The following is a 23,294-nucleotide window of genomic DNA, read 5'->3' as shown; positions in this document are numbered from 1 at the left end:
TATTGTATTCCAAACTCTGTCGATTATTAGCCCCTCAAAATCACTACAGTAACAATGGATATCATTTATTCAATGCCATTCAACTTTCTTTTCTAAATGGTTGGCGATTCTTTAATCCAAATGCATTCAATTCATTGCACTGAGAATACTTCTGCCCACCATGTAGGCATTGCTTTAAGCAGTTTACGCTCCTCTCCCTGTAATATTGCTGCCACCTGTAGAGGGCGCGTCAGCACCAGCCGGCGGCTGTCGTGATTACATCCTAACGACAGGCCGTAAATTGCTTTGTGTTGAGTCTAAGATGGTGGTGAGTGATAGTTTAGAAGTTTATATTTTTATCGACATTTGATTCCTTGTCCGCAAGGGTTCTGATTTTCACGCTGCACTCTCCTGTTTGCAGAAATTTGGGCTCCAGTTTAAAGCGACTTTGGAGAATATCAGCAAAGTGCGGCCGGACGGAGAGGATTTCCGCTGGTTCCTGAAGGTGGAGCTGCTCATGGATGTGTCTGTGTTAGAGGAGTAGGGAGGCTGGTCCCTGAGCACTGAGCCAGCCTAACACTGATCTCACACGCCATAAAACAGCTCTGCTCAAACCCCATTACCATACAGCTCTGCTCAAATCCTATTAACACTGATCTCAAACTCCATTAACATTGATCTCAGACCCTATTGATACAGCTCTGCTTGAACCCCATTATCACACAGTTCTGCTCAAACCCCATTATCACACAGCTCTGCTTGAACCCCAGTATCACACAGCTCTGCTCAAACCTTATTAACACTGATCTCAGACCCCATTAACACAGCTCTGCATGAGCCCCATTATCACACAGCTCTGCTCAAACCCCATTATCACACAGCTCTGCTTGAACCCCTGTATCACACAGCTCTGCTCAAACGTTATTAACACTGATCTCAGACCCCATTAACACAGCTCTGCATGAGCCCCATGATCACACAGCTCTGCTCAAAGCCCATTATCGTACAGCTCTGCTCAAACCCCATTAATACACAGTCTGCTTGAACCCCATTATCACACTGATCTACTCAAACTCCCACAGCCCTTCATCACACTGATCACTCGGACCGCATTATCACACTGCTCTGCTCAAAACCCATGATCACACATCCACTCAATCCCCATTATCACTGATCTGCTCAAACCCAACTGTCACACTGCTCTCAGAACCCATCAAACTACTCAAACCCCCACAGCCCATCACAGTGATCTACTTTAACCCTGCACCTATACAATGCCCTATACTGATCCAGTCAATTCCTGCATTCAGCCCTATGTACTTACTCAAATCCTGCACTTCATCCATCAAACTGACCTGCTCAAAACATGCAGCTAGTCCATCGTACTGATCTATTCAAATCTCCACTCAACCCAACATACTGCACCCATTGTAATAAATTTGATTTGATTTATTATTGTCATATGTATTAATATACAGAGAAAAGTATTGTTTCTTGCATGCTATACAAAGCAAACTGTTCATAGATAAGGAAAGGAGAGAGTGCGGAACATAGTGTTATAGTCATAACTAGGCTGCAAGGTAGGTCCATTCAAAAGTCTGAGGCAGTAGGAAAGAAGCTGTTCTCGAATCAGTTGGTACATGACCTCAGACTTTTGTATCTTTTTCCGAATAGAAGAAGGTGGGAGAGAGAATGTCCGGGTTACATGGGGTCGTTAATTATGCTGGCTGCTTTTCCAAGGCAGTGGGAAGTGTAGACAGTCAATGGATGGGAGACTGGTTTGAATGATGGACTGGGCTTCATTCATGACCCTTTGTAGTTTCTTGCAGCCATACCAAGCTATGATACAACCAGAAAGAATGCTTTCTATGGTACATCTGTGAAAGTTGGTGACAGTCGTAAAAGTTGGTGAGAGTCGCAGCTGACCTGCCAAATTTCCTTCGTCTTCTGCGAAACTCAAGAGTTGGTGGGCTTTCTTAACTATAGTATCAGCATGGGGTACCAGGATAAGTTGCTGGTGATCTGAAACTCTCAATTTTTTGTACTTCGTTCCCATTGATGTAGATAAGGACATGTTCTCCACTACGCTTCCTGAAGTCAATGACAATCTCCTTCGTTTTGTTGACATTGAGGGAGAGATTATTGTCATTGCACCAGTTCACCAGATTCTCTGTCTCATTCCTGTACTCTTGTCTCATCATTGTCTGAGATCCAACCCACTACGATCATCAGCAAACTTGAAAATTGATTTGGACGGAAATTTGGCCACACAGTCATTGGTGCACGAGGACTAAAGCAGGGGCAGAGGAGACAGCCTTGTGAGGTACCTGTGTTGAGGATGATCATGGAGGATTGCAGTCTGTGGCTTAGGAAGTTGAAGATCCAGTTGCAGAGGAAGAAATTGAGCCCCAGGCTACAGAGTTTGGAGATGAGATTTGTAGGAATAGTGATGTTGAAGGCTGAGCTGTAGTCAATAAATATGAGTCTGATCTAGGTGTCTTTGTTACCTAAGTGTTCCAGCATTGAGTACAGGGCCAGGGCGAAGGCATCTGCTGTGGACTAGTTGCGGCGGTAGGCGAACTGTAGTGGAGCCAGGCAATCTTGTGGACTGCAATTGATTCTTGCCATGACTAACCTTTTGAAGCACTGCTCTATTCAACACTAAACTAAAACTATCTAAACTGCTCTATTCAACAGTGCACCTACTCCAACATACCACTGTATTCCAGTCCTGCAAAGGTTATCACTTACTGCAAAACTTCTTTCTTAAAATGCTGACTTTGAGAGCCTTGATTCTATTAAACTCAAGCTGGATGGCAAAGGAGTTCAAAGTGGACAATGGACAGCATAGTTTGAGGTTTGATTTGTTAATGATGAGTGTTAAATGGAATCTTCTAACAACAGTATTCATTCTTGAGGCAGAAACACAAATAGAAACATCATCATTTTTTCAAAAAAAGACAATTGCGTGTTGCTGACATTTAATTTATGTCTGCACATCCCTGTAAAAATAGGACTGTATGGTTAGGCTCATAGCAACACTATAAAGGATTCCCTGGGTTATTGCAATTATGGGGAAGTGCAAATCTGGTTATTTCATAGAGTTATGCATTGGTGCACTATCTGTAAGACTCAAGCGGGCAGGTTTTTTGTTTCTACTTGGACTTGAGTAAAAATCATTTCGGCAGAGCTAATAGATGAACGTTAGGAAAGATGTATCACTTCTCTGATTTTTTTTGTCTACTAATTTCATTGGACAGAAAATGCTATTGCCTCAACATTTCTTACCCCCATCCTCACACTAAGGCTTAGAAATGAAGGAAAATCCTACAATAAAAGCTTTTATATGGGGCTTCCTTTAATAACTCAAATGAGTGCTTCCATGGAGCTACTATAGATCCTAACCCCAATTCCTGGTATGTACCCTGTTAGATGATGTTGTACAGAATAGTGGTGGGCTTCTATAATTAGACTTCATTGACTAGGCTGGGATGTACCAGGATTTTTGTTTCTCATCCCTGCCCATTCATGCCCATTGGAAAGTATGAGTATGTGTAAATCACAAAGACAAAATTGGTCTCAGCCTTGATACCCTTCATGATTGATCATGTGAGTTATGATCATCTGGGCAAAGTATTAGAGGGCAACTGATGCTTCCCAAATTGTACAGTCAGAGTCATGATCTACAAGCAAGAAGGAGGAAATGAGGTTGAGGCGCCACAGGATTCCTAGTTACTAGCAAGTTCACATAAAAACAAGTTTTCATTATGCATGCAATCCATTTATCTGATAAATATAACTTTAGATTTAATGTTTTTGTTCTATTTAGTTAACTATGATGACTGTGTTTCTATTTGCAATGGAATTTCAGAATGTCATTTGCTGATTGCCTATGGGATTGCACAATGGAAATAAAATGGAGTTTTTAGTTGAAGTGTAGATAGGCAGCAGGAGATTATTGAACCAGATGTCAGTACTGTTCTAGTTGTATCATAGATCAGTGACTTCTATTATGTCAATCATAAGTGTATAACTGATTTCTTTATGCTTTTGCATTAGTTGAAATGTCAGAATTGCGGAGAGATTTCTGATAAATGGCAATATGTCACTTTAATGGTGAGTTGTATTTTAAATGATTTCTCCATAAATCAATAAAATTAAGTGATTACATGTTCTATGTATTTGATCATAGTACCATATTTAGTTAGTTTGCTGTTTGAAAAAGTTTACACTCTGATGTGCTTCCTCTCCCTCCCCCCACCCCCAATTCTAAATTTTCAGCCTGCTCCTTTTAATATGTTAGAAGGTGCTGCATTAATGTAAGCTGTTGTTATTTTGTACAGGACAGTACCCCACTCAAAGGTGGGAGAGGAAGTGCTAGTATGATACAGAAGTGCAAGCTGTGCTCAAGAGAAAACTCCATTGGTAGGTAATTCATACAGTGCAAGAGGACCTATCATTGATATTTGCATTTCAACTGTCTAGGCTTTAAGCTCTGGAATTTCCTCCATGTAATTCCCTGCCTCTCTCCTCTTTAAGGTGCCCCTTAAAACCTACCATATCTCCTTATGTGGCTTAATGTCAAATCTTGTCCAATTATCCTCGTGTGAAGTGTCCTGGCGTGTTTTACTCTATTAAAGTGGTTGTATGAATGTAAATAGTTGTTGTTTTTCCAGGGTGAGAAATACAGCAGTTTGTGGACTTTCCTATGTAACAGCTCACTGGCACCCTGAAGTCAGCAAATTTACTCCCAAAATGAAATAAAATTGGAGATCATAGAATCCTACAGTGCAGAAGGAGGCCATTCGGCCCATTGACTATTCACTGACCACACCCCCACTGAGGCCCTATCCCCATAATCCCGTGCATTTACTCTAGCTATAATCCCACTGACACTAAGGGGCAATTGAGCATGGCCAATCCACCTAACCCACACACGTTTGGACAATGGGAGGAAACCGGAGCACCTAGAGGAAACTCACACAGATGCAGGGAAAATGTGCAAATTCCACACCGATAGTGACTCAAGTTAGGAATTGAACTCGGGTCCCTGGCAGTGCTAACCACTGTGCCACTCTGATGGGGCTCAGTGGGTCAAAAAAGCAATAATAGATCTACGATTATATGGTATGTTTTTATGGTACTTCTAATTGGGGCTTTTGAAATAACTGATTGTGTGTTTGGAATTATTGTCATTGACACTTTGCTTCTTCTTTGATCAGCGTGTTACTTCTTACACTAAACTATGAGCAGATCAGTATTTTTTAAAGTAGTGTGTAAATTATATTCACTTGTGAGTTCTAATAGCAGAATTTTGTTCAGGCCTCATTGCCATATTAACTTGTTACTTGTGCTCATCTGGCAGTCGCAGTTGCTGCAGTCTGATTGCCAGATATACAATCTGGTAATTGTTCCTTTAAAATCTGTTGCCGCAGCTTCACATAATCATCCTTTTTGTTGAGGGAGAGCATTAATTATCTGGAACACAAAGCAAAAGCTCTGCTAATTATGCTTGTTGGCCATTATTTAATTAAATAATTGAAACTGTAGAATTATCTGGCAGTCCGGTGCAGTGATATTTAACCAATGTACAACATGGAATCTACTATTTAAGCATTTGTTAATTTGTGTATTATTTCACCTGCAGTAATTACAATTCTATTTTTGGATTTAAATGTTATTAGAGGTTTGAAAAAGGGTGGCGTGGACAAGTTGGGCTGAAAGGCCTCCTTCCGTGCTGTAAACCTCTATGACTGTATGACTATGACTCTGACCTGAGTGGTGACCAATGATGCCCTACGCTAACCACTGAGTGTCAAATATTATTAAAATTTAAATCCTTGATGTGTACTTTCTCATTGTTTTTTAGATATTCTGAAGGACACCATCAAACCGTACAATGTAAGTTGGCGCTTGAGGAATACAAAGTGTTAACTGCTCAGTGGTATTGTAAATTTGCTTTCTTGTGTGGGTAATTGATCTGCTCAGTTATCTGCTGTTCTTCCTGAAACAATTTTATATGCAAGTTGATGATTTCGCAAGTGCAATGGATTATCATGCTTTGATTTTGTTTTACTAAGGCTGAAGACAGTGAAAAGTTTAAAACTATAGTACACTTCGAGTGTCGAGGATTAGAACCAGTGGACTTTCAACCACAGGTAAGTAAGAGTACTTTAGGAATCTTGGTGTCTCTACCACTTTGGGGAAGAGTGTTCTGCAGACTCATCACCCTCCAAGAGAATAAATTTATCCTCTGCGGAGATTTATCTGGATTTTCTAAAAAAAAAACAATCTTCAGTAAGATACCTCATAATAGAATAAGGTCAAAGAATGCAGGGTGAAGTGGCAGAATGAATTGTGAGCTGGCTTCAAGATAGAAAGTTAAGAGTGGGTGTCTATGGTAACTATTCAGTGCCAAATGGTGGCTAGTGCTTTTCCATAAGAATCAGTGTTCGGACCATTGCTTTACAAATTACATTAATGATTTGGACTTTGGAGTCAAAAATACAGTTTTGAAATTTGTAGGTGGATTGCCAGTTTTGAGCTGGGCTGCAAAAAATACATTCTCCCATGTCTGCGTGGTCTTCCTCCAGGGGTCCGGTTCCCTCCCATACACCAAAGATTTGTGGATTAGGTTGATTGGTCATGCTAAATTGATGCTTAATGTCAGGGGATTAGCAACGTAAATACATGAGGTTACAGGGATGGGGCTTGGGTGGGATTGTTGTCAGTGCAGGTTCAATGGGCCGAATGGCCCCCTTCTACACTGTAGTGATTCTATGAACCTTGTTTAAACTGCATTTGGAGAACTTTTTGGACGGCACAGTGGCACTATTGCCTCACAGCGTCAGGGATTGGGTTCACTTCTGGCCTCGGGTGACTGTATGTGTGAAGGTTGCACGTTCTCTCTGTGTCTTCATGGGTTTCCTCCGGGTGCTCCGAGTTCCTCCCACAGTCTGAATGGCGAACTGGTTAGGTGGATTGCCTATGCTAAATTGCTCCTTAGTGTCAGGGAGATTAGCAGTATTTAGGGGAAAGGGCCATTGTGGGTTTGTTGTCGGTGCAGGCTCAATGCGTTGAATGGCCTCCTTCTGCAGTGTAGGGATTCTATGATTCTAACTGTGTAGTCTGGTCACCATATTACATATAGGATTCTGAGATACCAGAGAGGGTGCAGAGAACATTAACAAGGATGATACCTGAAATGTGGGTGTAAATATAAGATGACAGACTAGATCTCTTGCGTCTTGAAAAAATAAGGCTGATGGTTGATAGAAGGGATACAAAAAGAAGAAAGTTCTGAATAAGAGGTAAATAGATTGTTACACTGATATTAGATGAAAAAAGACGGAAGGAGGCTTGACTGGAGTATTAACACTGACTGGGTCAAGAGGCCTGTTTCTGTCTCATATGTCCTTTGTAATATATAATCCTGAAGAATTTAATTGCTAGAAATTTTAAAGATGTGCTGTTTGTTTTGTGTTTTCTTTTCAGTCATTTAACTCTTTTTAATCCAATCATTCTTCCTTCTCTATTTCATCTGATTTGATATTGAATATTCAAACTTACAATTTCTGGTTCAAATTGACTGCTCATTATTAATAATTCTTCAGTCTGATTAAGGAGAGAGTAAGTTCCAGTAAGAAAATCCCCTCAAAATAATCTGTGGGAAAGTGTAACAAGTAGCTGGAGTCACAAGAGTGAAAGCTGCAGCATCAGTGTGTATCCTTTGCTCCTGTCAAAAAACCTAATTGAAAGTTAATCATTATATCAAAACGCTGTTGTGCTGTTGACTGAAATTTGTTCTCTGCTTTTAGGCTGGATTTGCTGCAGAAGGGGCCGAATCCGGAACACAATTTGGTGAGATTAATCTGATGGAAAAGGTGAGTTCCCCATGCATTCTATTCCACAGGAGTTAGAAAAGGTGTAAATAAGACCCACTAAACAAATATTTGAGTAACATATTGTTTCATTTTGTTTAGGATTGGAATGACTATGATGAGAAAATCCAGGAATCGGTGGGAATCTATGAAGTTACTCATCAGTTTGTTAAAGTTTGAACTTGACTCTGATAGACATTTGCCAGTTGAAGATGCTGTTTTCCACTTAAATAACCCTGGGAAGAAAAGTGAACGCACACCGTTATTTGATCTGGCATTTATTTGCCAGTGAATTCTTTCTGCACGTTGGAAGTTAAAGAAGTTTAATTATGCCCAATGAAAATGAACACTGGCCGGCTAAATTAGCATTAAAATGCTGCATGAGAGTCTGTCATTATTCTTGTTCACCTGTGGAAGACCTCTTTTGATTCCTGTATTAGAACATGCATCTTCAGCACTCTGAGGTTACTGACACCAAATCTGGATACTAAGTTACGAGTCATTCTTCTTGGAGTTTAAAAGTTAAATACCAATAAAACCTTCATGGTAATGATGAACTGTTCAATAAGGTAGTCAATGTACTTTATCTGCACCTGTTTATTTAGTAGAGACATATGTGCAGTTTAGCCCTCAAGGAGAGGACCATACCCAACAGTGTATGACTTTAACCAAAGGTATGACATGGAGATGTCAGCGTTGGACTGGAGTAGACACAGTAAGAAGTCTCATAACACCAGGTTAAAGTCCAACAGGTTTATTTGGCCGCAAAAGCCACTAGCTTTCAGAGCGCTTGTTGCTCCTTCGTCAGGTGAGTGGGAGTTCTACTCACAAACAGGGCATATAAAGACAAACTCAATTTACAAAATAATGATTGGAATGCAAGTCTTTACAGGTAATCAAGTCTTAAAGATACAGACAGTGTGAGTGGAGAGAGCATTAAGCACAGGTTAAAGAATGTGTATTGTTTCCGGACAGGCCAGTTAGTGAGATTTTGCAAGCCCAGATTACAGATAGTATGACATGAACCCAAGATCCCAGTTGAGGCCATCCTCATGTGTGTGGAACTTGGCTATCAGTCTCTACTCAGCGACTCTGCGCTGTCATGTGTCGTGAAGGCTGTCTTGGAGAATACTTACCCAAAGATCAGAGGCCAAATGCAGCCAGGATAGGCGGTCAAAAATCAGAGCAATCTGTGTTCATTATATAGATCAACCTTCACCTTGAAGGTTGCCTGGGTTTGGGCTAAGTGCTCGAGCTAATATGGCTGTATTCCTCGTGTTCAACAGATCACTTTATATCTTGATCTGGCAATCATCAAATGCTGTTTTATAAAATTAGGTTTTAAAGGCAGATAATTAGCCTTCAATGTAAAAAATGGTGGAAGGAAGAAACATCAAAATTTTCTGGTTTAGACAAATATAATTTGACTATAGTCAAGTACATATCAAGATTTTGTTATATATAGCAGTGGAAACCATTGGTTCACAATGTCACTTAAGTACAGCTTCAGAGAGTTATTGAAAGTATGAAGCAACATTGATTAAAATCTATATTTCATACAATGGATAAAGCACAGGAGGCCATTCTATCCATCATATGTGTCAGCTGTCTGCAACAGCAACTTACCCAGATCTATTACTCTGTTTTTTCTCTGTAGCTCTTTAACTTTTCTTGCTTCAAATTATTATCTAATTCTCTTTTGAAGGTCTAGATTGCAATTGCCTGTAACACACAAAGGCAGTGCATTCCACTCGCTACGTAAAAGATGATTTTCCTCATGTCACCATTGCTTCTTTTGACAGTCACGATAAACGGGGGTCTTTCTGTCAATAAAAACAGTTTCTCCCTATCTACTCTAACCAGATCCCTTATAAATTTGAAAACCTCTTCAAATATCCTCTTAATTCTCTTAGAGAAGATCTATCTTCAATAATACAAGTAACCTCATTCCTGGAACCATTCTAGTAAGTCTTCTGTATACTGTCTCTAATGCCTTCACATTTTTCTGAAAGCGGGGTGTCCAGACCCAGACACTAAACCCCAGCTGAGGCCAAACCTGTTTTTTTTCGTTAAGTTTAATTATAATTTCTTTGCTTATATATTTTATGCCCCTGTTTATTAAAGCCCAGGATCCCATATACTTTACTAACTTGATTTGTGCACACACATCCACTGTCTCCTGTGTCCTCTTTAGAATGGTATCCTCTACTTTGTATTGCTTTTCCTTGTCATTCCTACCAATATGAATCACTTATCTCTTCTCCACATTAAATTTAATCAATCAGATGTTCATCCATTTCACCAATTTGTTTTTGTCCTCATGAAGTGCATCACTAACTTCCTCACATACATTCAAGTTTTGTCATCCATAAATTTTGAAATTGTGCAAATCCAAGTCTTGGTTATTAACATAGATCATAGATTGTCCTAACCACCAAACTCTGAGGAACATCACTAAAACAAACAACAATTCATCACAACTCTTTCCTGTCACTCAGCCAATTTGTACCCTTCATGCGTTTCTTTTATTCCATGGGCTTTATCTTTCATGGGTTGATAAGCTTATTACAAGTCACCATATAAAAATATCTTTTGGAGATCTGTGTACACCACATCAATCCCCTCTATTACCTCACCATGTCAAATTAGTCAATCATGATTTGTTTAACAAATCTGTGCTGATTTAGGTTTACTTGAACAAATAGGATTTCCATTAAACCTTCAAGATTACAGTCCCAGATACTCACCAGGCCTGAGAAAATTCCTAGTAAATGTCTTTCAAATTATTTTCATGGGAGTCAAATCATAACCAAGCACAGGAGATAACTTTAGATTGAGAGAGACGAGCAACTCTGAACATAAATGTTAAGTGAATCACTTTATTTTTTGGTTTCATTTCAAAACTGATTAACATATTAAATTAGATCCTTTACATTTGTGCACTATAAATGCCAAAGTTAGTCCAATTTCTTCTAAAGAATCATTTATCTTAGTTTGAAACATAACAATCTTTTGGTATATGACTTAACAGAATTGGATCATGTTTCTACATCTGATTCAGTGCAAAGTACTCAAAAATTGCATTGAGGTTGCATAATTAAACATCATTTCACTCTGAATGCTTAGTAACTGTTTTATTACCCCACTAAGTGATAATTTGGTCAAACCTACTCCATCAAAATTAAAAATAAAAAGATCCTTCAAAGGAAGTGTTACATCCAAATATTTCCAATATTAACGCTATAGAATGGACAGTGAATTTAAAGGTTAAATCATATAATTAAGCAATGTTTCACAAAGCTTGTTCAAAACTCCCTGACACAGCTATTGTAAGATTACAGCACTGTGGTGATAGGAAAGGAATCAGTGAGTAAATGCTGTATATAAAACAAAACGTAGATTTATAATCATATCTATTTAAAGTTAAAATTTATATTGAAAACAAACTAGCTCTAATGTATGCTGGTATCCTCCTTCCACTAAAAAGGTAAAACTAGGATTTGATTAAAATGTAATCAAGAATGCATGAAATGTCACAGCTTGTGGCTGAATAGTATTTTTCATCTTTATAGCAATAAAACAATGATGGCTACAAATCTGTCGCAGGAGCAACTTGAGGTGATCAACTGGACAAGAATCGCATCATACAATTAAAATAACTAAATTTGTGCTCAGCAAGGCGAAAGATTTTATTGCTCAGGATTAAAACATTCACCATTTCAAACATTCCGAACTGCTTCCTCTAACTCCAAGACAGCACAAGATCTCCTGATTGAGAACAGCAAGTTAAGGTCATTAAGCGCTTGTTTAGTTTGGGCCCGTACTCATTCCAGAGAGAACCTTATAGCCAGCAATCCTAGGAGACATTCATTTGATCAATCTTTCCAATTTGACCCACAACAGAATGATTATTACTAGTGTCCAATCTGTACCCTACCATTCGATCACTGCATATTTATTCGAGTATCATTTTTACTCTTAATATAATGATCAACTTAATGACAGCATTATGCTAGTCTTTATCGATGCATGGGTTCAATAATTTCAGAATGCTTTCATCACATTGCTACTGATCCAATTCCATTTCTTAAGCTACTGTGACTTAGATGCTGATAGGTCGACCTTCTAACACAGCAAAAATATCATCCAGGCTTTTGTACACACATTTGAGGAATTCCTTAAGGTCTGGAGCAGAATAACTAGAGATGATGTAGCCTATCCGGTCATTATGGATACCGTAACCCACACCAAAGCCATCAGGAACGACAGGTGCAAAGCCCCCTAACTCGATGGCAGGACTGGTGAGAGTGCTGGTAGAAATAATGTTATGGTTGATTTGAATATATGATGGGTCTTGAAATAGTTCTGGTAAAGCCATTCCTTTAGATTCTGCTAGGTAACGCAAAGCAAACAAATGGCGGTCAAATCCCTGAGCTGTTGAGAAAAGGAACAAAAAATGACTGATGTTTCCAGTAGGTACATTTGAAAATAATCTATCCAGTATAAAATTAAACAATCCATTTTGTCCTCGTACCAGACTCAAAAACACGGAATCCACATTTGGAGTCTCGCTGGGTAGGTGATTGTTGAGGCTTTGGAAAACACATTGTGGGCCACAAGAACACTCCTCAGTTTAACACGTTGAGCAAGGGTCACACGTTATTCATTTTGACCCAGAGAATGGTAAACCCATGAAACAAGTTGCTGGTGGGTACATTGGTATGTGTTGTACACGTGACACAGTGGCACAGTGGTTAGCACTGCTGCCTCACAGCACCAAGGACCTGGGTTTGATTCCCAACTTGGGTCATTGTGTGGAGTTTGCATGTTCTCCCCATATCTGCGTGGGTTTCCTCTGGGTGCTCCAGTTTCCTCCCACAGTTTGAAAGGCATGTTGGTTAAGTGCATTGACCCAAACAGGCACCGGATTGTGGTGACTAGGGAAATTTCACAGTAACTTTAATGCAGTGTTAATCTAAGACTATTTGTGAACTAATAAACATCAACTTGTATACCTTGCAAGAACTTTATTGAGCCTTGCACACACAGTTCCCATCCCACTAGCAACCAAACAACAGGGCTTGGATTTCTGTGTTTTCCATTGCGTTAATAGCCCCCGCATCTTGTTTCTTGCAAATAGGTTAATTGCGAAAGTGGCGAAGTCAGCCTTAATGAAAGTTAGAGAGATTTAGGGAAATAAAGGGAAGCAATGATATGATCTGCTAGTTTAGGAGCATCATTTGTTTACAGAAGCCTGAGTCTACTGATTGGGTGATTCTTTTCCTGACAGGTACACAGCTAAATGTGCTCTGTTTTTGTTCTCCCAGATTACGGAGGTGCGGGTGACATATTTTAATCAGTACCACCCATGATTTCCTTAGTTATCAAAGTTACTGCATAAGTCAGAAAACAACTGCTGAGCTAGAGAAGGTAAAAATCACCCAACTTTTCTGTTTTTAATCACTACATCGTGAAACCTATTGTAAAATAGAACAAAAAATTAAACGGAAAAGGAACTAGTTGATTGGCAATGTCAAAGAATCAGCACACACAGGATAAGCCAAACGTCCTCCCTTGCAGCAATAAAATTTGATGGAGAGAATTTGGTCTTTTTCTTATCCTTACATACGGGCTTTGTTGACTAGCTCAACATTTTTTGTCCATTCCTAATTGCCCTTCAGATGGTGGTTGCCTTCTTGAGCCACTGCAGTCTATGTGGTGCAGGTATATTAAACAGTGCTGTTGGAGAGACTTCCAAGACTTTGGCCAGGTGACAGTGAAGGAATGGTACTTTAGTTCCAAGTCAGGATGGTGTATGATTTAGAAGGTAGTGCAGGTAATGGTGTTCCCATACATTTGCTGCCCTTGTCCTTTGCAGGTTGGAGTGATTCTGTTGAAAAAGCCATGGTGAGTTACTGCAGTGCATCTTGTAGATGGTACGCACTGCTGCCACTGCATTGGTGGTAGAGGCAGTAAATGTTTAAGGTGGTGGACGGGATGCTAACCAAGCAGGCTGCTTTTTCCTGATATTGTCAAACTTGCTGGGTGTTGTTGGAGCTGCATTCATCCAGACAAGGGGAGAATATTGCATCACAGTACTGCTTTGTAAACGGTGGACAGACTTTAGGGAGTCAATAGGTGTTGCACAATTCCCAGCCTCTGACCTGCCCCTAACAGCCACAGTATATGGCTGCTCCAGTTTAGTTTCTGGTCACTGGTAACATCCAGGATGTTGATAATGGGGAATTCAGCTTTGGTAATGTAACTGAATGTTAAGGAGAGATGGTTAGATCCTCTCTTGTTGGAAATAGTGATTGCCACACAAGTTCCAGGCACAAATGTTACTTGCTACTTAAAAGCCTAGGCCAGAATGTTATCCAGGTCTTGCTGCGTAGATAGAGACTGCATATCCATGCCTATAATTATGAAAGGACTGCGATTTGAATGCTAATGTAAGTACAATAAGCTGTTGATATAAATCAACATTTTCACAGCAGGGAAAAATACAAGACAGAAAATAAGATAAAGCAATCAAAGCCTGTGGGTGGGGGGACCCACAGAATGTCTTGACTTACCCATTGCAGCCTCTTTGGTCAGCTGCCCATGATACTTAGAACACTCGTCTATCAATGTCCGCAAGTCTGAGATGCTGTGTTTCGACGACCGCTTCATAAATGCCTCACAGCACTTCTTTGTATAAATAGTGGCAGGGCGGATGGTTTCTGTACGACCATGTTTAAATGCTGCAGTGCTACATGACTCGTAGGTGGCGACCGTTTTATTATACTGCCTTAAGAACCCCATCTGAAAAGAGAGCTGTATAACTGCATCCGGACTGAGGTTCTGCTTTTTCAGAAATTCCTTCCCACCTTTTCTGAACTCCTGCGCATCGATTGATAAGCTGCTCACCAAGGCATCAAACTTTTCACCGGCAGTCGAAATACCCGATTTCAGAACGTCGTCAAGTTTAAAATCAAGCTTGTGCACAGCCTGCGAGGAGTCGACTGATGCAGGTAACGTATTGGCTGAAATTGCAGGCCTCTCGGCCGTGTCTTTGAAAACTTCATTAAGTAAACGTAAGACAGCCACACCATCACCCCACGAGTGCTCAAAATTCACTGCTGCGTTGCCATCTTGGGTTAGAATGAAGCTGAAGGACTTATCGAACCAACGATTGAAGCCATTGCCGTGAAGCATGTTGTGGGAGAGCTCACGGTGGTCTTTCATAGTCATATCATCAAGGCAAATACAAAAGATAGCTGTGTCTATTTTATTCAGCACTTCTGCATTCCCAGCGTCCAGCAGCCTCTGTCTTAGTGAGGACCAGGTATCGCGATTTTCACTTGACAAGTATCCAAGGCAAAAATTAGGAGGGGGCCTGGGGTCAGACAAAACATACTTGAAGTGGGCCTGGATTTCGGAAGCCTTTATGATTTTTCCATCTCTATCAATAACGTCAAATGTATAGAAATGGCCGTTTCTCATCACCAGCAAGTGTCTGCCACTGTCATCTGTAAGCAGCTCATCTCGAACTGGTTTGGGAATACGAGTGGAGTTGAAGAGCCTGTAGTACTGAGACATATCAAGTGGGTAGGCGTTAACCATGTAGGCTCCGTACCATGAAAGAGAAGCAGGAACAAAGCGAATTATGTTCTTAAAACGAGATGTGTTGCTTTTCGCAGGATTGAGATGGAAAATTTCAGGTTCCAACAGGCCAGCTCGAAAGGTCTTCATGAAACGCAGCACAGACACAGTCATGTTGGTCGCTCTGATAAGCTGATTGTTGTTTGCGGGGTTTGGATCAGGATTAAAAGACATAAAAGGGTTATAATTCAGGACGACTGGCTCACGTGCAGAGAGGTACATATCAAACCATGGTCCTAAAGAAATAAGGGAAAGGAAAGATTCTAAAAGCACTGACAATATCAAACATTGAAATATATAGTTTATCTTTGCATTGGTGAAACATGTCCCATAATGAACTTTTTATTTGCTTATCCAGATTATTTTCTTTCACCATCTTCTTTCATGAAGATAGTGACACATGCTGTGGCACTGTTCCATGGATTTTATAATTCCCCCAGTAAGTCATAGCTTTTCGCCTCCACAAGCCAGATGATGTGTTGGCAGGAGATTTAATTGGCAAACTTCACACTTGAGTTTGATCCTGTCTTTGTTCACGGTCTAAAAAACACTATTCACTGGGAGGGGGGCGGTGTCACTGACTGTTCAGAAGTAATGATCCTTGGCAGGGGATGCCAAGGTCAATTGTAGCACTTCTATCCAGAAGAGCAACAAACATAACAAGGAGCAAAGGTCAAACATTTATTTGCACGACTCAGTACCACAACTTGGAATCATCCATTGTGAAATTGGATAGATATAGGATGGAATTTTACCAGCACGTCCACCCGAGGTTCATACAATCTTATCTGAGGCCAACAGAGAATGCCATTTTCCAAGTCTTGCCCACCCCGGAATCGGGACGGGCGTGCCAGTAATATTCCAGCCACAGAGTAGCTGTAATAATTCATGTAATTTAGCACAAAAATAAGGAGAGTTACATGGAAAGATAAATGAAAAGTAAATTAGTTGCATCACTTTACAAAATCAAATATTTTATACTTGGTTGGAGGCAACTTATTTCAACCAATGGATTTGCATCACATTGGCGAAAAGAATATGACAAATAGTATTGCAAATTAATTCTGTAAGTACTTTTCCACATATGATACTTGAGTAAAGGCACTGACAAGAGTCGTCTTTCCTGAACTAAGAAAGTAGTCAGACTTTTTCTATGTGCTGATAGTGGAGTTTGGTATATTTCAGTTCTATCTTTACCCTTGGTCTAGCAAGTCAGATAAATGGCTTGTGGATCTCACCTGAAATGTAACTGGTGTGTTTGTTTCTTTTGTCCTGGTTCACTAACTCTTCATGCAGCTGATTACCAATTCCCTTTTCAAAATCTTGAGCCAATTGTTCAGTTCTCCTGCAGCAGCAAAAAAAATGACCACAGAACATGAACAGATATATACATTGCCAACTTGACCAAGAGAGGAATGATTTAATTTGCCCAGAATTTATAACTATTGCCTTTGGCAAATCTAAAATCAGACAGAGGCAAGATCTAGACTCAGAGATTTGCGTAGCTGAAGAAATGTAATAAACTTGATAACAACTCCACTTGCAGAGTATTGATCGGAGTGTCAGCCTACAATATATGCTCAAGAAGTGTGGCTTTAGTCCATACCCTTCCAACTCAAGAGAAGAGTGTAGTAATGCCTACTTAGTGGCATGACTTTCCTGAATGCTGATGGATTTATCATACCAACAATTGAAGCCATTTCCATAAAGCATTTTGAGGGACAGCTGTAGGTGATTTTTCACTGTCATATTATCAAGGCAAATACAAAAGATCCTGTGGTGTATTTTCCCCATGTACTCCAGGTGCTACCCTATTAACAGGCTTTCGGAAATAGTTTTTGAAAATTTTTAAATAAATTGTTTTGTCCGAATGACTGAATAATGGCGCAATGAGTATCATTTTCATATTTTCTTAAATAGGTTCATCTTTTCTTACGTCCATTACTTTCATTAACAATGATTGTTTTTGTAGAATTTTAGAATCCCTACAGTGCAGAAAGAGGCCATTTGGCCCGTCGAGTCTGCACCAACTCTTTGACATTGCATCTTACACAGGACCATCCTATCCCTGTAACATCATGCATTTACCTAGCTAAACACCCTAAACATCTTGGGATACTAAGGGGCAATTTAACAATCCACCTAACCTGCACATCTTTGGACTGTGGGAGGAAACTGGAGCACTTGGAGGAAACCCACACAGACATGGGGAGAACATGCAAACTCCACACAGACACTCAAGACTGGAATTGAACCGGAGTTCCTGGTGCTGTGAGGCAGCAGTACTAACCACTGTGCCAGTAGAACACAGTGGCACACCAGTTTGTCTTAAGGGCAAAACATACACCAAAATATTAGATCAAACTGTTTGATAATTTCTTGCTGTTATAACATATTAGACAATAATACTAAAAATATTGGCTATCTGACATTCTGTCCTATTGTTTACTTACCTATACTGGTCATCATCTAAAAGTGGTTTTTGTGCAGACAGGTAACGCTGCATTGTATCTTTCAGTTTTGGAATTGGTAACCTTTGAATTAACAAAAAATGGGTTAGAAAATAAATTACCAGCACAGCCTATACCTACAGGGTGACAAAAATGAATGATTTGGCAGACATAATTAGAAGGCAAATCTAGTCATTTACATCATTCACAAGTTTCATACAAACAGCTATATAAAACATTGCACTTTAACAACATTAATCTCAATAGTGATAGACTGGAGTTCTATTGCCAAAAGTTCTCCCAAGTCTTAACATACACAGGGGAATATCATTTTTTGCTTTATGATACTGTTTTGTATTGCATCTGATGCATCATTCCCCAAGGGTTATAACTGTAAATAACAGTAAGTCTTCAGTCACATGAAAGGCTCCATTTCATAGCTGAAATTTGATGGTTGTAATATATACAGTAAGATCATTTTAAAACAAATTTAATTTATTTTAACTACTTATATAAGCAAACAATGAAAAAACCTTACAATATTATTACATCCCAAATTGTGAATTATTGTGCAAGCCTTGTGTATCTGGAGGTCTTCAGTGTTATTAGACATCTTATAAATTAAAGGGGGAGAATAATAGATACTGGAGAATGGAAGCCTCTCTGTTTTAAAAAGCAAATGTAAGCTAACGAGGGATAGCATGGCTGATGCAGGGTAATTCCTTGTATAGTTGTCAGTTTGCCTCAGCCACACCCTCATTCCCAACTTTACCAATCCAACATTTTCCCAATCCCCATAGTAGTCTTTTTCTCTTATGTAGGACTCCCAACTAGTATTAAGACACAGGATTCCTCTCTTTCTCAGCTGAGAGTGTTAGATGTGCAGTGGTGGGGGGGTAGGGACACAGACAAGCAGGGTGGGGGCATACAAATATCACACAGAAGCTTAAAAGGTGTTCAGTCCATGTAACCTGTGCACGGGAACAGGAACTGCAGAATCCAGAGGAAAAAAATCTTTATCTCGGCCCACCAGAACCGGAAAGTGTGACTTTTTTTTATATAGAGGAGGGAAGCAGTTTATACTCAATTTTGGAATATATCACAAGGATTTAATTATGTAAATTGAGTTTAATAAGAATTGAGAGACATCACCGCTAACGGAATTGAGCCAAAAATATTCCTTGTATCTTCTTACTGCGGTAAACAGCGAATATCAGTAATGGGACCACTTGAATGCAATTTGTGCCCATTTTCTAGGAAGCAGATTAAAATGTTAAACCCATTTTAAACTGGGTGCTTAGAGATTATGGGGAGGTGGCACAGTGGTGTTGTCAATGGACTAATAATCCAGTAATTGTGCTTTGGGGACCCAGGTTCGAATCCTGGCATAGCAGATGGTGAAATTTGAATTCGATATCAATCCGGGACTACATGTCTAATGATGACCATGAAAACGCTGTTGACTGTCATAAAAAAAAAACCCATCAGGTTCATTAATGTCCTTTAGGGATGAAAATCTGCCTTCCTTAGCTAGTCTGGCCTACATGTGAATTCACAACAATATTGTTGACTTTTAAAATACTCTTTGAAATGGCCTAGCAAGCACCTCAGTTCAAGGGCAATTACGGATGGGCAATAAATGCTGGCCAGTGACACCCAGATGTCATGAACAAATAAAACAAAGTCATATTTTCCTGATTGGGTATGGATCCAAACATCAGAAGGAAAGATAAATATCCTACCAATTTATAGCATCACTGAGCTTTCATGAAGAGCGACATTGTTTTCTGATAGCATCTTATATATTCCCAACATTGATTAATGAGGGCTTTTCGATACATTGTATCAAAATAAACCACCATTACTATACATTTTAAATAACGTTTTCTGATAATATTATATGCATAATCACATTGAGTGATAAATAATGAGTGTCACATTAAGAAATCAGCACAGTAACAGGCCATAGTCCCTTGAGCCTACTCCACCACACAATATGATCATGGTTGATCTGACTGCGGCATTTACTCCACTTGCTCGCTTCTTTCTGATAAAGTTTGACTCCCCTATAGTTCAAAACCATGTCTGTCTCAGCTTTGAATTTATTCGATGACTCAACTTCCACAGTCCTCAAGCGTAGAAAATGCACAGCCCTCAGGAGAAATTCCTCATTGTCTCAATATTCAATATCCTATTCAAAAACTCAATATCCTGAAAAACAACTTAAGAACCAGGCCATAGATTGAGGTGCTGTGAAGCTTCCTATTTATTCTGAACAAATCGCAGTCCACTGTGATTTTTCAAACAGATGATACTTTCAATAATTGCTCACTGACAATTGGAAGGCTAACAAGGACAGAAATTCTGTAGAAACTCTAAGTCAGGATCATAGACACCTGACCACTTGTTTTGGAATACAATAATTAAATGGGCAATCACCTCATCCTAAAAGCCCCTTCAGAATCTTATGTTTCAGTAAGATCACCTCTGATTCTTTTTTTAAGACACTCCTCAAAACCTATTTCTTTGATCTTAGAAATAATATCAGCATGAGGGAAGATTTATTCACTGAGTGGTTATGAACTAGAGTAAAATTCTCTAGCAGAGAACCATAACAGCTGAATGGTTTCCATCTGTACTGTAACAATGCTATGAAGTTATGTTGCTCAGTGTCTAATTTTGTTTTCTAGCACTCCTGTGTAGCACCTTGGGGCATTTTAATATCCTAAAGCTACGACATAAACATTAGCTGTTGGTATAGATACGCTTCCATTTAAAATTAAACAGCTTCAGGCCAATGTCACAAGTGAAATACACAACTAGCAAAATGACTCACTGGAAACCCAAGTCTGGCAAACCTGCAAACTCTGTCATCTTGGCCAAGGGCAACAGCACCTGAAATTCTCTCACCATCCTGACTTGAAAATATATCATCTGTCCTTAATCATTGCTGGGTAAATATCCTGGGACATCCTAACAGCACTGTGTGCCTGAAGAAATAACAACAACTTGCATTTATGTGGCGCCTTTAGCAAAATTAAACACCCCAGGGCACTTCACAGCGGTACTATAAAAGAAAATATTCAGGAGATATTAGCTCAGGGTGGACAGGAGGCCAGTCCTTAATCCTTTCTTGCTCCAAAAAAACCAATTCAAATTGAATCCAATTCATGGTCCTGAGGTGAGAAACATTCTAGATGGAAGCTGACAAAGAACAGGCTTGATCCTACACTTGTTTGCAAATAGTTAACTGTTGTTAAATATTAAAAGGGGCATCCAGCAATGTGAATGTGCCAGCAAGCCTCCATTCAAACTATAGCTGCCAGCTGCAGGAAGCCAGGAGTGAATCACTTTCTGTTCCTGTTTTGTAAGCTCCTCCTGCCTTGGTGTTAGAGCAAACAGCAGTTCTGCGGGCTGCACCCACAAGTTTACCAGATGGTCTTTCATCCAGTGACCTGCCAAGAAAACGGGAGGTTAGTGCCACAAGGCTGGAAGAGGTTTTGGACACTAACCGCGGCAGGCTCTTTTGGAAATGGTTGGTGGGTACGATGCTCTTTTGCAGATAGTCAGTGTCTGGGCTGGAGCTGCTGCTCCGGCTCAGCCGCAGCGCGCCGGCTCTGCCCAGCCCTTTACTGAATGTGGAAGCGACCCTCATCACAGCCATCACCACCCGCAGCTCCCAGCCAAATCCTCCCCGCTACTCCCTCCGTCCAGGAAAGAGCCGCCCATTCAACATCCCATAATACTCCCACTGCCGGGGGAAGTGAGGACACAGGGCTGGTGGCTGGCGGCAAGTTTAAAAGCATGTTCACCACGATAATCCATTGTAAAGCACAGGCAAATCCCTCTCCCCACAGCCTACAATTACCCACAGGGGGAATTCATGTGTACCAGTGATTTTAAAAATGGCCAGAACTCAGACCCATTAGTTGTGGCACAGTTAGGTCAGCACTGTTGCCTCACAGCGCCAGGGACCTGGGTTTGATTGCCAGCTTGGGTCACTGAGTGTGTGGAGTCTGCACGTTCTCCCTGTGTCTGCGTGGGTTTCCACCAGGTGCTCTGGTTTCCTCCCACAGTCTGAAAGATGTGCTGGTTAGGTGCATTTGGCCATGCTAAATTCTCCCTCAGTGTATCCGAACAGACGTCAGAGTGTGATGACTAGGGGATTTTCACAGTAATGTCATTGCAGTGTTAATGTAAGCCTACTTGTGACTAATAAATAAACTTTAACTTTACTTTTACACTCAAGTTGTTGGAAGTGATCTTTGTCCATCGATAGCTGTGCTTCACTGAACATTCACCTCTTGAGGTTTCCCCTGGGTGCTCCCCTTTCCTCCCACAGTCCAGAATTGTGCAAGTTAGGTTCATTGGCCATGCTAAATTGCCCCTTAGCATCCTAGGATGCATAGGTTAAAGGAACTAATGGGTAAATATGAGGTTATGGGGATAGGGACTGGGTGGGATTGTTGTTGGTGCAGTCTCAATGGGCCGAATGGCTTCCTTCTGCACTGTAGGGTTTCTATGCTTTTAGAAGATAATTGGGTTAAAGTCCCAATCCAGGGCTTGAGTACAGAAGTATAGACTGGTTCTCCAGTTCAGTAGCCTGGCAAGTGAATGCTGCACTGTCACAGGTAACATTGTTCAGGCCAGTTGTTAAACCAAAGGCCTGTTTTCTCTCAGGTGAATGTAAAAGATCCCATTTCAAAGCTGTACTGGGGAATGAAGCCCTGGTGACCTGGGTTTATTAAGATTTATCCCTTAATCAACATCACAAGAAAAACATTATCAGGTAATTCTGTCGTAGGTAACAGACACTTTTGAGATTGTTAGTGAATCAAAATACAGTGAGTTTTATCTCAAAAGCTTTTGGGAGAAACCTGGCCCTAACAGTGGTTTACCAGGCTTCTCATTGAATACAAATACAAGTGGGTATTTATACGTCATGCGTCTCAGTATCAGTCACAACGCAAACTTCCGATTCCAGTCAGGACTGCAGGTCTTCCTGCTTCAGTCATGATGCAACCCCCAGACTCAACCAGGACTCACAGTCCATCTGGCAGCTGCAGTCACGACATAATCTTCAGTCCAATCATGACCCACAACACTTCCGGTGGCAGCAGCATCTCCTTCCTTGAAGTTACTTGGGTGATCGTGGCAGTCCCAGCAGGACTCTTCCTGTTAAAAAGCCGGTATTGCAATCTATTCTCTGCAGCTGTTTAATGATGTTCAGTTAGCACAAACAGGTAATGTTTGCAATATCTGCAAAATAATATTCACATTTGACTATCTGTCTTTATGGAAATGAAAGGTAAAGAATGAAAGACATGAACAAGTAAGGAAA

At 40.3% G+C, this 23,294-nt stretch overlaps 2 protein-coding genes across 3 annotated transcripts; one reads left to right on the top strand and one right to left on the bottom strand.

Annotated features, from left to right (window-relative positions):
- The first annotated feature begins 212 nt into the window (after nucleotides 1-212).
- Nucleotides 213-8,421, top strand: czib (CXXC motif containing zinc binding protein). Of its 2 annotated transcripts, XM_080195556.1 has the most exons (8): nucleotides 213-307; nucleotides 401-484; nucleotides 4,039-4,095; nucleotides 4,323-4,404; nucleotides 5,849-5,880; nucleotides 6,060-6,137; nucleotides 7,797-7,862; nucleotides 7,962-8,421. In XM_080195556.1, the coding sequence occupies exons 1-8, from the start codon at nucleotides 302-304 to the stop codon at nucleotides 8,037-8,039; spliced, it is 483 nt and encodes a 160-aa protein (XP_080051682.1). In that variant the 5' UTR covers nucleotides 213-301; the 3' UTR covers nucleotides 8,040-8,421. The 2 variants fall into 2 exon arrangements, with proteins under 2 accessions (XP_080051682.1, XP_080051683.1); XM_080195557.1 differs by lacking the exons at nucleotides 213-307; nucleotides 401-484 and adding an exon at nucleotides 2,763-2,836.
- A 2,297-nt stretch (nucleotides 8,422-10,718) lies between these two features.
- Nucleotides 10,719-21,675, bottom strand: cpt2 (carnitine palmitoyltransferase 2). Its single transcript, XM_080195554.1, has 5 exons — nucleotides 21,466-21,675; nucleotides 17,957-18,037; nucleotides 16,742-16,848; nucleotides 14,435-15,739; nucleotides 10,719-12,293 (listed from the first exon to the last, which is right to left on the bottom strand). The coding sequence occupies exons 1-5, from the start codon at nucleotides 21,615-21,617 to the stop codon at nucleotides 11,962-11,964; spliced, it is 1,977 nt and encodes a 658-aa protein (XP_080051680.1). The 5' UTR covers nucleotides 21,618-21,675; the 3' UTR covers nucleotides 10,719-11,961.
- Between the last annotated feature and the right edge of the window lie 1,619 nt (nucleotides 21,676-23,294).

This window comes from Carcharhinus amblyrhynchos, chromosome 9 (genome assembly GCF_965287045.1).
Source record: "Carcharhinus amblyrhynchos chromosome 9, sCarAmb.v2.hapA, whole genome shotgun sequence".
In the NCBI taxonomy this organism is placed as follows: domain Eukaryota; kingdom Metazoa; phylum Chordata; class Chondrichthyes; order Carcharhiniformes; family Carcharhinidae; genus Carcharhinus; species Carcharhinus amblyrhynchos.
This window is presented reverse-complemented; position numbering and strand designations above follow the sequence as displayed.

Excerpts from the sequence above, each read along its gene's own strand:
- czib (XM_080195556.1), top strand. Across the intron at positions 485-4,038 it reads ATTTCCGCTGGTTCCTGAAG|TTGAAATGTCAGAATTGCGG; the intron begins GTGGAGCTGCTC and ends CTTTTGCATTAG. Across the intron at positions 4,405-5,848 it reads CTCAAGAGAAAACTCCATTG|ATATTCTGAAGGACACCATC; the intron begins GTAGGTAATTCA and ends ATTGTTTTTTAG.
- cpt2 (XM_080195554.1), bottom strand. The coding sequence starts at position 21,617 with ATGGCTGTGATGAGGGTCGCTTCCACATTCAGTAAAGGGCTGGGCAGA. Across the intron at positions 18,038-21,465 it reads TTCCAAAAGAGCCTGCCGCG|GTTACCAATTCCAAAACTGA; the intron begins GTTAGTGTCCAA and ends GTTAATTCAAAG. Across the intron at positions 16,849-17,956 it reads TTAGATGATGACCAGTATAG|GAGAACTGAACAATTGGCTC; the intron begins GTAAGTAAACAA and ends TTGCTGCTGCAG.